The sequence below is a fragment of the Schistocerca serialis genome, chromosome 5, assembly GCF_023864345.2.
Source record: "Schistocerca serialis cubense isolate TAMUIC-IGC-003099 chromosome 5, iqSchSeri2.2, whole genome shotgun sequence".
Taxonomy (NCBI): domain Eukaryota; kingdom Metazoa; phylum Arthropoda; class Insecta; order Orthoptera; family Acrididae; genus Schistocerca; species Schistocerca serialis.
This window is the reverse complement of record NC_064642.1, coordinates 758,311,160-758,324,751: the sequence shown is the minus strand read 5'-3', so window position 1 is coordinate 758,324,751 and position 13,592 is coordinate 758,311,160. Positions and strand designations below refer to the sequence as shown.

At 39.9% G+C, this 13,592-nt stretch overlaps 1 protein-coding gene across 1 annotated transcript in view; it reads left to right on the top strand.

The window, feature by feature from the left end:
* Positions 1-13,592, top strand: part of LOC126481356 (aurora kinase A-A-like) — a 34,959-nt gene that overhangs the window by 11,397 nt on the left and 9,970 nt on the right. Inside the window, exon 5 of the mRNA XM_050105055.1 lies at positions 7,174-7,405. Coding sequence (XP_049961012.1) covers positions 7,174-7,405 — 232 coding nt within the window. The remainder of the gene's footprint in view (positions 1-7,173; positions 7,406-13,592) is intronic.

The window sequence follows — 13,592 nt, the reverse complement described above, 5'->3', positions numbered from 1 at the left end:
TGCAGCCACAACTGCCATCTATGCGCCCAAGACGCTGGAAGTTTGCCCAAGCCGATTGGACACTTCTTTCGTCTCTAGCGACATTCGGTGACCGTCGCTTTCATTAGCATCGACGATCAGTTCACTCATATTACAGAAGTTATTCTTACAGCCACTGAACGTTCAATACCTCGCACCTTTGATTTGCCCCTGCACTACCCCTCCCCCCCCCCCCCCCCTACACCCCCCTCCCCTCCCCCCCCAGTTCCTTGGTGGAACAAGGTGTGCCGTGACACAAGAAGTCAGGCGACGTGCTCTTCGCGTTTTCCGCCATCATCCTACTTTGGCCAACTGTATCCGCTATAAGCAGTTACGTGTGCGATGCTGTCACATCATCCGTGATAGCAAGAAGGCAAGCTGGGACTTCTTTACTAGCTCTTTTAACACCTTCACTCCCTCCTCCAAAGTTTAGAGTCTAATTCGATGGTTTCTGGTGCGCCTAGCTTCTCCCCAATCTCTGGGCTCACTGTGGCACATGATACCTTAGTGGCCCCAGTAGCAATTTCTAACTCATTGGGTCAACACTTTGCTGAGATTTCGCTCTCTCCAAATTACCCGCCAGCCTTTCTCCCGAAGAAATGTGCAGCAGAAGTGCGACCTCTTGCTTTCTCCTCTCACGATAGCGAACGCTATAATACTGTTTTCTCCATGGTGGGAACTCGCAACATGCACACTCTTCTTCTCGCTCTTCCACCCCGGGACCGGCTGGTATCGACATCCAAATGTTGCTGCATTTATCATACAATAGTCTGCGCTACCTACTTCGCCTTTATAATCAAATTTGGACCGACAGTAGTTTTCCCAAAAGATGGCGGGAAGCTAACATCATTCCTGTTCCAAAACCTGGAAAGGACAAACATCTTCCCTCCAGCTATCGCCCCATTTCTCTCACGAATAGTGTATGTAAGGTTTTGGAGAGTATGGTGAATTGCCGTTTAGCCTGGTGGCTGGAGTCCCGCAGTCTTTTAACACCTGCCCAATGCGGTTTCCAAAAGCATCGTTCTGCAGTTGACCATCTTGTCGCTCTCTCCACTTACATCATAAACAATTTTCTCAGGAAACGCGAAAGAGTAGCAGTTTTTGATCTGGAGAGAGCATATGATACCTGTTGTAGGACAGGCATCCTCTGCACACTGTTCTCTTGGGGCTTTCGAGGTCGGCTGCCCCTTTTTATTCGTGAATTTATGGCAGAGCGCACATTTAAAGTGTGGGTGAACACTACTCTCTCCCATACTTTCTCCCAAGAAAACTGGGTACCCCAGGGCTCCGTGCTAGGTGTTGTACTGTTTGCCATTGCCATAAATCCAATTATGGATTGTCTCCTTCCTGAAGTCTCGGGCTCCCTCTTTGTGGACGATTTTGCGATCTACTACAGCTCTCAATGGACCAGCCTTCTTGAATAATGTCTTCAAGGCTGTCTCGATCGCCTCCACTCTCGGAGCATCGAAACCGGCTTCCCCTTTTCTCCCAGTATGACAGTTTGTGTCAGTTTTTGGCATCGTACGGACTTTCTTCCACCTTCCCTACATCTAGGCCCTGTCAACATTCCATTCGCGGACGTCGCTGATTTCTTGGGTCTTATGTTTGACAGAAAACTGCGCTGGTCCTCCCACGTTTCCTACCTTTCGGCTTGCTGTCTGATCTGTCAACACCCTCTGTGTCCTGAATGGTACCTCCTGGGGAGCAGACAGTGGTCCTTCACCGCCTCTATCACGCTTTAGTGCGCTCGAAATTGGACTATGGAAGCATAGTTTACTCCTCTACTTGGCCGTCTATTCTTCGGTGTCTTGACTCTGTCCACCACCGTGGATTGCGTTTAGCACCTGAAGCGTTTTCATCAGCCCTGTGGAAAGCCTTTATGCTGAGACTGCTGAACCTCTGCTGTCAAATCGGCGAGCTGTCCTTCTGAGTATTTATGCTAGCCATCTGTCTCCCATGCCTGCTAATCTGGCCCATGACATTTTTTTTGACGACTCCTTATACCGTATTTACTCGAATCTAAGCCGCACCTGACAAATGACTCGAAATCAAGGAAAAAATATTTTCCCGAATCTAAGCCGCACCTGAAATTTGAGACTCAAAATTCAAGGGGAGAGAAAAATTATAGGCCGCATCTCCAAATCGAAACAAAGTTGGTCCATTGTAATATGAGACACAATTTAGGTCGAATGAATGACTATATAGCTACAGTAGTTTGGTTCGAGTCGTAAGTTAGCAGTTAAGCTTTACCAGGTAGCCATTGCTATGCGTCAGTATTTATACGGGTACCCTTCCTTTTCCACGTGCTTCGTCTGGTTTGAATTGATAGCCTATTTTTCTTTGATCTGATAAGCGCAGTTTTCTTTGTTAAAGGTGTTTACGTCACTCTAAGCTGAAAATGCGTTACTGTACTGTCATGCATTGTTTGTCGCTTTCTGATAGTGCATGTTTACGGCCTGTCGCCGCTCTTGGCATGGCTTGCTTTTGTGCGCGCTACCGCCGCTTTTTTAAAAAAAAGAAGAATCGTCTCATTAGCGAAACAATGGAAAGAAACTGCTATTCGTTGTTACTTACACTTCTGCTCTCTTTGATAATGATCAACAAGAACCAAATAGACTGCGTATTATAGATGTTCTGAACGAGAGTTTAGCGAAAATTTTTCTCCGTTTGAAAATCTTTGCAGGCGCCTCTTTAGTACATTACATTCTACACAGAAATTAGTCATCTTAGATTTAAAAATCTAGTCAATTGCCGTGCTTCATTTCTGACTGTATCACTATTAAGCATAAGAATAATACGAATATAAACATGACATGATATGTATATTCTTCCGCGTTTGCTGTTGTCTCACTCTAGTTTCGTAGTTTATTAGGCAGACCGGATTTAAATGAGATAGCAGCCATCATGAAACAATACATGGCAACATTTTTATATGCGTATTATTCTTATGGTGACGAGAATACTGCATGTGATTCACAATTTATAAAAGTTCCTATTGTAGCTACCATCTCTTCTCACAAATAGGAAAAAATTCAGAACGTAGAGTTGGCCATATTGACAAACATCCCAAACAGTCTTGCCAGTCGGATTTTCGTAGTACATTGAAAATAGCTCGTCTTCCACCTTTTTTTTTTTTTTTTTTTTTTTTAAATTTATTTACTGACGCAGAGGTTTTGGCGCCAGTATTTATCTTTGTGTCTACAAACCATGCCTGTGTAGCTCTACATATATTTGACGGCAGAAGTAAGTTGTGGCGGCACCCACCAACTTTTTTCAGAATTTTCGCTGGCTTTGCACTCGATTCTAAGCCGCAGGTGGTTTTTTGGATTACAAAAACCGGAAAAATAGTGCGGCTTAGATTCGAGTAAATACGGTATTTAGGGTATGCAGGGTGCCCTTCCTCTGTACTACCACCAGGAGTCCGCTTCCGTCAATTGCTAAGTACTCTTTCCTTCCACTTTCCTAAAACTTTCTCGACAACTTGGTACAGCACTGCCTTGGCTCCGCCACCAGACCTGCCTGTTCCGTGACCTTTGTCAGTTTACCAAGGATGGTACCCCCCTCTCTCATTTATCATCCGACATTTGCTGCTCTATGCGCACAAATGAAGGGTGCCACAATTATTTACTCTGACGGGCAAAAACATCATTTGGTGTAGGGAGTGCCTATATTGTTGGCGACACCCCTAATAGATTTCAGCTTCCCAACCAGTGTTCGGTTTATACTGAGGAGCTTTACGCTGTTCTCCAGGCTGTCCAATACATCCGTCGCCATCAGCGGATACAGTATATTATATGCTCAGATTCGCTCAGCTCTCTCCTCAGTCTCTAAGTTCTCTACCCTGTCCACTCTCTGGTCCACTGGATTCAGGACTGCCTCCACTTGCTCCACTTGGGGGGGGGGGGGGGCGCGTCTCTGTGGCATTCCTCTGGATCCCAGGACACGTTGGTATCCGTGGAAACGAGGCGGCAGATATAGCGGCCAAGGCTGCAGTCTCTCTTCTTCAGCCTGCTGTTCGCATGGTTCCCTTCGCTGATCTACAGAGTGTTTTATGTCATTGTGTTGCTATTTTATGGCACGCACATTGGTCTACAGTTCCCAATAATAAATTCCGGGATGTGAAAGCTCTTCCCTGTGTCTGGACCTCTTCCTCCTGACCTCGTCATCGGGAGGAGGTAATTTTAACTAGACTCCGGATAGGGCACTGTCTTTTTTAGCCATCAACATCTTTTAAGTGGCGGTCCTCCCCTGCTTTGTCCCCACTGCTCTCAATTGTGGACGGTGGGATGCCTTTTACTTGAGTGCGCCTATTTTACTCTGTAACGTGCCTGTCTACAGCTGTTGCCTGATATATCGTCCATTTTGGCAGATGACACATGCTCAGCCGATCGCGTTCTCGAGTTTATTAGTATCAGTGAGATGATGTCAGTCATTTGAAGTTCTTTTTGGGGACAAACAACCCTTCCTTCTATAGTGGTTTTCTGAGCTTCCCTTCTGTTTTTAGTTTACCCACTTTTTGATTTTTTGCTCCCATTGCTGCTGATTTGCAGTTTGGTTCTTTTCCTAAGCCACAGACCGGTGCTAATGACCGAAGAAGTTTTGCGCCCCGTGTTAGTCATCCAGGCTGTTGGCTTCGCAACAAAGTAGTTATAAAGTTTGGAAACTATAAAATAAAAATGATAAACAAAAACTTGTCAGGTTGACAAATTACCTACCGCAAAATGGGCATAAGGCATAAATATGTTTTTAAAATGACAGTATCTCTGTTCCTGTTGAAGTCCTAATTTACACACAAGAGCATGTGCCTTTCCAAATTTCATAATTCTCAAGTGATTAAATGAGATATTGCAAGTGTTCTGAAGTGGGAAATGCAACAGAAGTTCATAAATACATAACTTCGAGACGTTGATGCTGCTGGCAGTGGTTGAATGATAAGTCTTCATTTTGATTCACAGCAAAAGTTCTGGAGTTTGCATTTGTTATAACACGTATGTTGGACAGATTTTATAGGTTTTAAATTTAAACATCCATGTTACGCAGATTCTTCTTTTAACTGTTTATCCTTCCAACTGCACTGACTGACACTTCCTTCAACTAATGGCTTTGCAACCCCCTCTTTGGCCTAATATTGTCCCTTATATAAATCCATGACAGTGTAGACTTATTTTTTTATTGTTAAAATTGAATTTTTTTATAATCTACAATGAAAAAAAGGGTGATCAAACTGGCTTAAATATGACAATATATTCAGCAAGAAAGAATAGTAGATCTTGAGCAAATTGTTTTATGAAGCAGAAAATGTTTTTGGGATAAATTTCATAATATAATTTCTTTTGACAATAAATTTACAAATATGTAAGATTTCATAAAAAGCAAATTCCTATTCTAATTACTGAAAAAAGCATGAACTACAATCTCAAGTCTGTTTTGTACAAATAAAGGTGCTCCATTTTGTGCTGAATATGCGCGCACACACACACACACACACACACACACACACACACACACACATACATACATACATACATACATACATGTGCATACACAAATAAATCTGCCATATTATGGCAGATGGGATGGTGCTTTCATACACTGTAAATAATGGTGGAAGTATGTGAACTGTCTGCATACGTCTTATGACACTTACCAACAAACATTGCTCTTACAAGGGAACCTAAAGGACTGCTCTGTCATCTTTGGTTTTCTTCATACTGATTGGATTTGAAAGTCAGTTCCTGGGCATAAATTTCTTAAAGCAGTAAACCGAAATTCTCAAGATCCTGCTTGAAAAACTTGCATTTGAAGATTATACAATTCTGAATTTGAAGTGCTGTTAAGTAAAAATATTTCAAAATGATTGATCTTATTGCTCTCAGCTGACTGCACAGCACAAGTCTTGTAACTGCAAAGACACTAGTTCAAATTTCACTACTTTTAACTCTGTCTTCCTTTTATTTAAATTCTATAGCTATGAAATTGGTGTTAACAAATACCGAATCATAGCTGTTCGGTAAAAATAACATCAATCATTACTTCCATTTTCGTGTGTTTAATATTCACAGTAAATTTAAATTTGGTTCCAGAAAACTGGATATCAAATAGAAAATAAAATACTTTATGTATAGGTACTGACAGTATTGTTGATGCATGAATTTTTTTCATTTAACAGTAATGTTTCATATCTCTATAATGAATTTTAATTTATTGTCATGTGATTAGTAATAAGAAATGCAAAAATATTATTTTTATTGAAATTATTATTAAACATTTAACTAAAATTTACTTTTCTTAAGAACTGTGGAATCTGGATAAAATTAAAAAGAAAACTCTTTTAGTGGCACTCAATGACTTCATGACTACTAGACGTTTATGCTCTGCACTCTGCTAATGTTGATTTATGATAGTAACGCAGAAATGTTTGGTACTTAAGAGCACTCAGAAATATTCAGAGGCCTTCTTTAAAGTTTTTTGGGAGCTGCTTTGTACTGCTTTTTTGGAAATTAGTCCCGTAAGTACGAAGGAATTTGAAGTGGGCAGAGCAGTCCCTAAGGTCCCCCATGTTAGATGTCGGAAACTTTCTTGTGGCAGCACTTACTGGAAAATTGTGTGTATAATTTGATTCGTAAATTTGCTCATTGCTCAACACACATCCATTGCAGTGGAGTTTCTGCAATCTGCTCTCTCACAAAATTTCAACTGTTAACATTGTCATTTAACTTGCGGTGTTGGTGTATTGTGCAGCAGCTTACTCGTGCAAAACAACCATGAATTAATGAATGGGATATCAAGACCTGTCAGTGGGCTGTTTGATATTGCCAACTGCACTGGGAAACAGTAGGTCTGTCTCTTTTTCACCGATCTTTATCTAAAGGGCAGTCATGGGATATCAATTAAAGAGGTATTTTAATTGTACTAAGGCTTGCATAGTTAACGGTATTCTTAAGCTCTTAATTCAAATCCTCCAGATTCTAATATTCGCTGATAAAATTATGGAAGGCCAAAGCAATAGGTTCTGCGCTCAACAAAAGAATCATTTACAGTTCAGAACAACATAAAATTGACAGAATTGATCACTTTTCAATGTACTTTCACTTTCAGTATGATTCTCTGTAAGAATTTGTTTGAACTGTGATTTGCTAACTTATTCGCTTTCAGGAGGACTACTTTATGTGGAACACTGGATTATCTTTCTCCTGAAATGGTCAAAGGTCAGCCTCATGATGAAAATGTTGACTTGTGGAGTCTTGGAGTACTTTGCTACGAGTGTTTGGTCGGCAAACCACCATTTGAATCATCTACCTACGATGACACATACCGCAAAATAAGCAGAGCCCAGTATTCATTGCCACTTTTCATTTCAAATGATGCAAGGGATCTTATCGCAAAGGTAAACTTACTTAATTATTAGGTTGAATAAGAAGTGTCCTTTTAGTATAGGAAAATTGTTTTTCAAATAGTAAGCCACACAGCCTCATGGCAAACAAGAACTGTAAATTCCCTTGATCTCTCATAAACAGCATTATGTCTTCTGAAGTGGTAATACACCTTGCATTCCACAGTGGGAGGATATTTGTACAAACTTTATAGCTGAAGTGAAACAAAGATACTTGTTGAACATGTCTGTATAAATTCTCACACTATAGTCAGTTTTAAATTAGTTCTTAGTTGACAGTTTATGGTCTGAAGCTGGTTCTCTCCAACTAGAGTGCTCGATGTCACTCGCAAACCATTCGCCATTGCCAAACTGCAACACCAAATGCTCAGCTGTGTACAAAATGCGCGGATTTTGTTACCATCATTGTGCGTGTGTTTTTTGTGTGGTTTGTCATATCTGATGGAATCCAAAAGAAAAGAAGCAGACTCGGGATTCGGGATGCAAACACATCAGAAAAGAGAGCTGGGCAAGGAATTGCCTTTAAAGGACAATCGCGATAACTCGTGTGCTGTGTGCTGGAATAGCGGGCGGAAAATGGGGGCCCTCTCTTAGCGGTTTCCAAAGCAGTCGCGTGCAGCAGCCGTGGTTACGGTTAGTGAACTGACCGTACTTCATATCAGTAAAGAGAAATAAGAGATTGAAATAAGCAAAGCAGGACTCTTGTCGTGTGATTGCAGTCTTTCTCGGCGTATTCCACTGATGAATTCTTCTCGGGTTATCAACAGAGTTATGCCATTATCTTGTTGCAACGTTTCAATGAGTTTCGTACTCATCATCTTCTGGCAAAGATGATTGGTACGGAACTCGATGAAACGTTGTAACAAGAAGACGCCACCACTCGGCTGATAACCCGAGAAGAATTCATCAGAACTCTTGTCTTCATATGCTGGTCAAGAAAAGAACTATGCAGAAACGCGTAGCAAATCTAGATGCTTTCGAACAAGATGCAATCTGGTATCGCAATACAATAATCATCATAAGAGAGATTGCCGTACATTAGATAAGCTTCAACACAGCGTGAAATTGTACTTTTGAAGGCAGCAGATAGACGTTGCAATTGCTTCTGTAGGGCCTCAGCATGAAATATAAAAATATTTCTGGCCGTAAAATGTTGACGGAATGAGAGGACAGCCGCAGGGCGATGCAGATCTTTGCACAGAATAAAAGATATTTAATTTAGAGGACATTGTTTGGATTGATGAAATATGGGTGAATGCAGGTCGTACTGTTAACAAAATGTCGGAGTGACGACAAAGGAGAAGGTATGGCACTCCCTACTGGAAAATGTGGTAGAATTAGTCTTTTGCATGCTGGTACCCACCACGGGTTTATTTCTGGCTGTCAACTACTTTTGAGATGCAAAAAAGAGTACCATGAGGGAATGTTTCACAATTAGTTTTTAAATTGGTTCGAAAATACGTTGTTACCAAGTTCAGAAAATCTGAGTAATTATTATAGACAATGCTCCGTGCCATTCAGTTTTGAGGGATAAGACTTGGACTATGCCCTCTTGAAAGGAAGACATTATACAGTGGTCACAGAGTTACTGCGGATAATTCATTGATAAAAGTAGTTATTGGAACACATCACTTCACAAGCCAGTTTCCAACCTCTTTCATCGAGAAAGTAGCTTACAAACATGGACAGTCATAAAACTACCACCTTGTCACTGCCACTTTAACACTATTGATCTTACTTGGGTGCAAGTGAAAGGATATGTTGCTCACAAAAATAAAAATAAAAATTACTGTGAGAGCAAATGATTATTCTGGGTCTAGAGAATGTCGCTGAGATGGACTGGTGGGCTGTTGTGAGCCATACAAAGTGAGTGAGTGACAAAGCATGGAATAATGGTCTTCTCGAAGATAGTGTCATGGAACTTGTTACCACTTCCAGCTACTCATCCACTTTGGAAAGTTCCAGTGACTCTAAGTGGTGTCTACCCTCTTATGAACAGAGCAGCTGCATGCAGCTAGCAATTTTAGTTACGTACACAAAGAAGTTTCCATACTGTTTAAGAGTGTACAGTATTTTTATGTGCTGTGTCTGTGTGATCTGTGTGTCACGTGTCAGCTCCTGAAACAAGTATGTGGATAGTTCCACATAACCAATGAAAGTGAGAAATCTGTTTGCTTTTGGCACTGATTTCTCTCTTGTTTGCTAGCAAAGGTTAACTTTAATCACTGTGAACAAAACAAATGTGATGTATAGTTCTGCCACAAGTTGTTGACTGCAGTCTCCTCAGATACATTGGATATCATGAGGTTGTGGTTATGTTAACAGTTCAGTCACTTAAAATTGGTTGACTACAGGGCATCTAGGTTTCCCATCATACCTCAAAACGGCCATCGCCACTATTGCTTCGCATTACATGTAAGACAAAGGGGCCTCAAACTTCCAGTAATATCAATCTGTCATTATACTGACCTCCTTAGGGCACGTATTGACTTATTATAAATATCAGAAATATTGACAAGCAATATTGATGGCCCCAAAAATATCCTCAATGCATACTGGGTGTATGGAGTTGAGCATTGATGGTTTGACATTATTCGCCATTCAGGCGTTGGCAGAGCTTCATGAACCAACCATACAGAGCTAATATGCACTCTTCGTTTTATCAGTTCGTCTTTGAGCATAACACTTCTGATTCCATTTTTGTAGTAGTCTTTTAACAAAAAAGTTTTAATAAAAGGAATATGCAGTAGTCATATTTATCACTTTGCAGTGATCAGTTGAGCATTCTCTTGGACGTCGTTTTCTTATTTAATTTGGAAATATAAGGTTTCTCTAGTAAAGTAGAGGACTGGTGAGGTGGCTGTCAGGAAAGGCTGTGACCTCGCAATGAGTCTATGAAGGGGAGAGGAGAGAGGATCAGTGAGGGGAATGCAACATTAGCTGCTTGCAGCAGTGGTGGAAATGTTTCCCGTTAAAGTGACACCTCCATCGGATCAGAAATCATTTGATTTATTGGCATATTCACGTTAAGTGTTTTACCTGCTACTTATGTATAATTTAGGATTCGAAAACAATGAAAAATGAAAGTAGATAAATGTGCAACTTAAGACACTATGAATCTAAAGACAAAAGCTGATTTTAGGAATCTTTTTGAAAATTGCATTTTTTAAATGCAGCACAGCAGTAATGTTCACAAAGTGTAATTAATTGTGCCTGATAGAACTGTAAAAGTAACTGTCATTTGTGTTTGATTCAATATCATCATGATCATCTTCACTGGAGGGCATGTTAATGATAACTTCGATGGTCATTTCCATTATTATTTTTTCGTGTCCAATACTCTTGCTCCAGTTGCTGCACATTCCTGCAGTATGCTTGCTGTCCTGTACAGTAACTGAAAGGAAAGCAGCATTGTCAAGATTCTGCAGTCTTTCCTTTGACATGTCATTAATGACATTGTTCTCCCTGAAATTGTTTTACACTATGCCACTTCTACTGGATTTAGATCACAGTTGTAGGGCGGTAAACACACTACTTTGTGGCCTCTGCTCTTAGAGATTTTACCCACGATGTACACTTTCACGGTTTGTTTTCCTTTATTGTATACAACAGGTCCGCTTTCCTCACTGAGTAGTTGGGGTTTATTTGCCCGTCTTGCAAGCACTCTAACTTCGTAACCCTGAAATCGTGTTTGAGGCATTACGTCGAACTTCATGCTGTGTATGGCGCATTATCCTTAAAATCACAGAATTGGCTGGAATATTATGAACCACGATCTCTAGAACCTCCACTGCCGCCCCCCTCCACCCCCTACCTCCCCTCCTTTGCCCTCCCCCCTGCGCGCTAGTCTCATGAACTTCAAAAAGTTCGCAAGTTGGTGGGAACAGTTTCTTGCATCAGTTCCTGAAATAAACTTACCCTAAAGACTTGGAGAAGTAAGCTTACATTTTTGTTCTAATGTAGACACATCAGCAAGTGTTTACGGAAGTTACTTGCTAGTGGACGCAAGCATTTTGTAATACTTCGCGTCTAGTGGCAGCTTGACATTGGTAGCTATCTGAGATGAAAGGATATCTTTCACGTAGTGCTGATTTTCTCCACTTCTGGCAGCACTAGCAAAATTGTAACCTTATGGTGGCAAAACAGTAGTGGGTCTTGCCATTTACTGCTTATGTGATGGCTGCAAAATAAATATCAGCCTCATCACATTATCTATATTAATTATCTGAATATAGCATTATACTACAGATACAATTACTTCACAGGTTTCGAAAACATTTTTGGTAATTTCTGTTACTCATAATATCATCAACTGCGATTGCCTCTCCCATTGACGAATTTTGCTTCCTATTTTACATTGTATCAACATTAATAATTTGTCACAAGATAGACTTGTGTGAAAATGGTATGGTATCTTGTTTCTGTGGTCAAGATTTTAGTCAGTAAATTAACATACAACAAGTAGCTTCGTTTTCTAGCATTCTAAGGTATATTGCCCCATTTTTGTTGTTTCCTGTTGTTTACCAGGTATAGGTAAAGTAATTGCAGCACATGCTTTATTTTCAGTGTTAGATTTCTTAACCTTCAAAAATGATATGATGAAAATATAAGTAACAAACTTCAAAAGTCATGATCATGTATGCAGAGCATTTAATCAGATTATGGCAATGTACTTTGCCAAAACCCGTAATCTGGATAAATGCTCTACTAAAGATATTATGGCAGTTTGAAGTTTATTACTTCTATTTCCACATCAATATACATTGCCCCAGAATGGAACAATGTCAAGCACCTACAACCTTGTAAAATCGCGTTGCCCACTGGCAATACTATTTATGGTGTCAGGGTTGCTTTAATATTTGAAAGGTGTGAAAAATATTGTCATTAAATATTAACTGTGTGTACGCTTGTTAAGAGCACTTGCAGCGTTGCCTATGGCAATTTCCAAGCTGCCCAAAAATCTAGGTGACATTCCCCAAATTTGGGGAAAAATGTTCAGATTACCTGTAAATTCCCCACATAATAGGATATTTGTTTCTGGTAGTCATCTTGAGTAAATTATTGATTAAATTATTTTATGCTCATCACATTTTTATTCTTCATAAATTTAACTATTTGCAAGAAAAAAACAGAAATAGAGTAATTCGAGAGGCCACAAAAACATTTTTATGTGGCATGATGCCTGTGACATCTTGGTACAGTAAGCTCTTACTACAGTTACAAAGTTGCTTCAAGTGGACCATTCTTTTGGGATTTGTTGTGAAAAATGAGCTACCAATGATGTGTAGTATCACATTGTATAAATAAATCTATAACAACTCTGGAAAATTGTTTCTGAATGTTATAAAAACTGAGAAGTTTCTTAAAATGTGTTTGCAGCTCTCTCGTAGATAGTTGTGACTTAAAGTGTGTTCTTGTGTGAGGATCATTTCCATATAAGTAAACCAGCATATATTGGCTTCCACTGATGAAATGTTCTGATCTGCTACAGTCATTTAATATTTGATTATGTACGGGTGAGAGTGGTTAGGTTGACACTGGCAAAGTAATTGTTCTCAATTTCATACGATAACCATAATCTATTTAAAAAAGTCTAGAGCACTTGGTGAAGATAGAATGTATTAATGTAATGTAACATCCCTGGAAGTATTAGTTTGCACTGTGACAAACTTGCATAATGTTAGAGTATAATTTACGGGTCAAATTTTCACACACACTCTTCACCGAAGTAACACTTTCTGATATGCCACGCCAATGATTCCTCTCTCAAAAGTGCAGTCTCAGTACCCTTAAAGTACTGATATGCAACAACTGAAATCCAGAGAAGTTTATTAAATGCTTCCAAGGAAGCAAAATGTGTGAAATACATAGTCCAAATGTGCTATTTTTGCTTAATGTGACTTGAGTGCTGTTTGCAGCTTGTAAAAGTATTTGGCAGCTGTCATGCCACTTGAAAGTGCTGCGAACGTATGTGATTTCCACAGATGGGCACTGCAGTAGTGATTTTGCAACAAAGTGCTTACTCTTTGAGCTCTGTGGTAGTAAATTTAGTAGCGATGCCTAATGAAACGTCATCTGTTCAGCACCTACTCATTGAATATTATCAGCACAGGATTATTTGAATTTTATATTCATTGTTACACACAATACAATATCTTCATACTAATTTTTATGATACAGT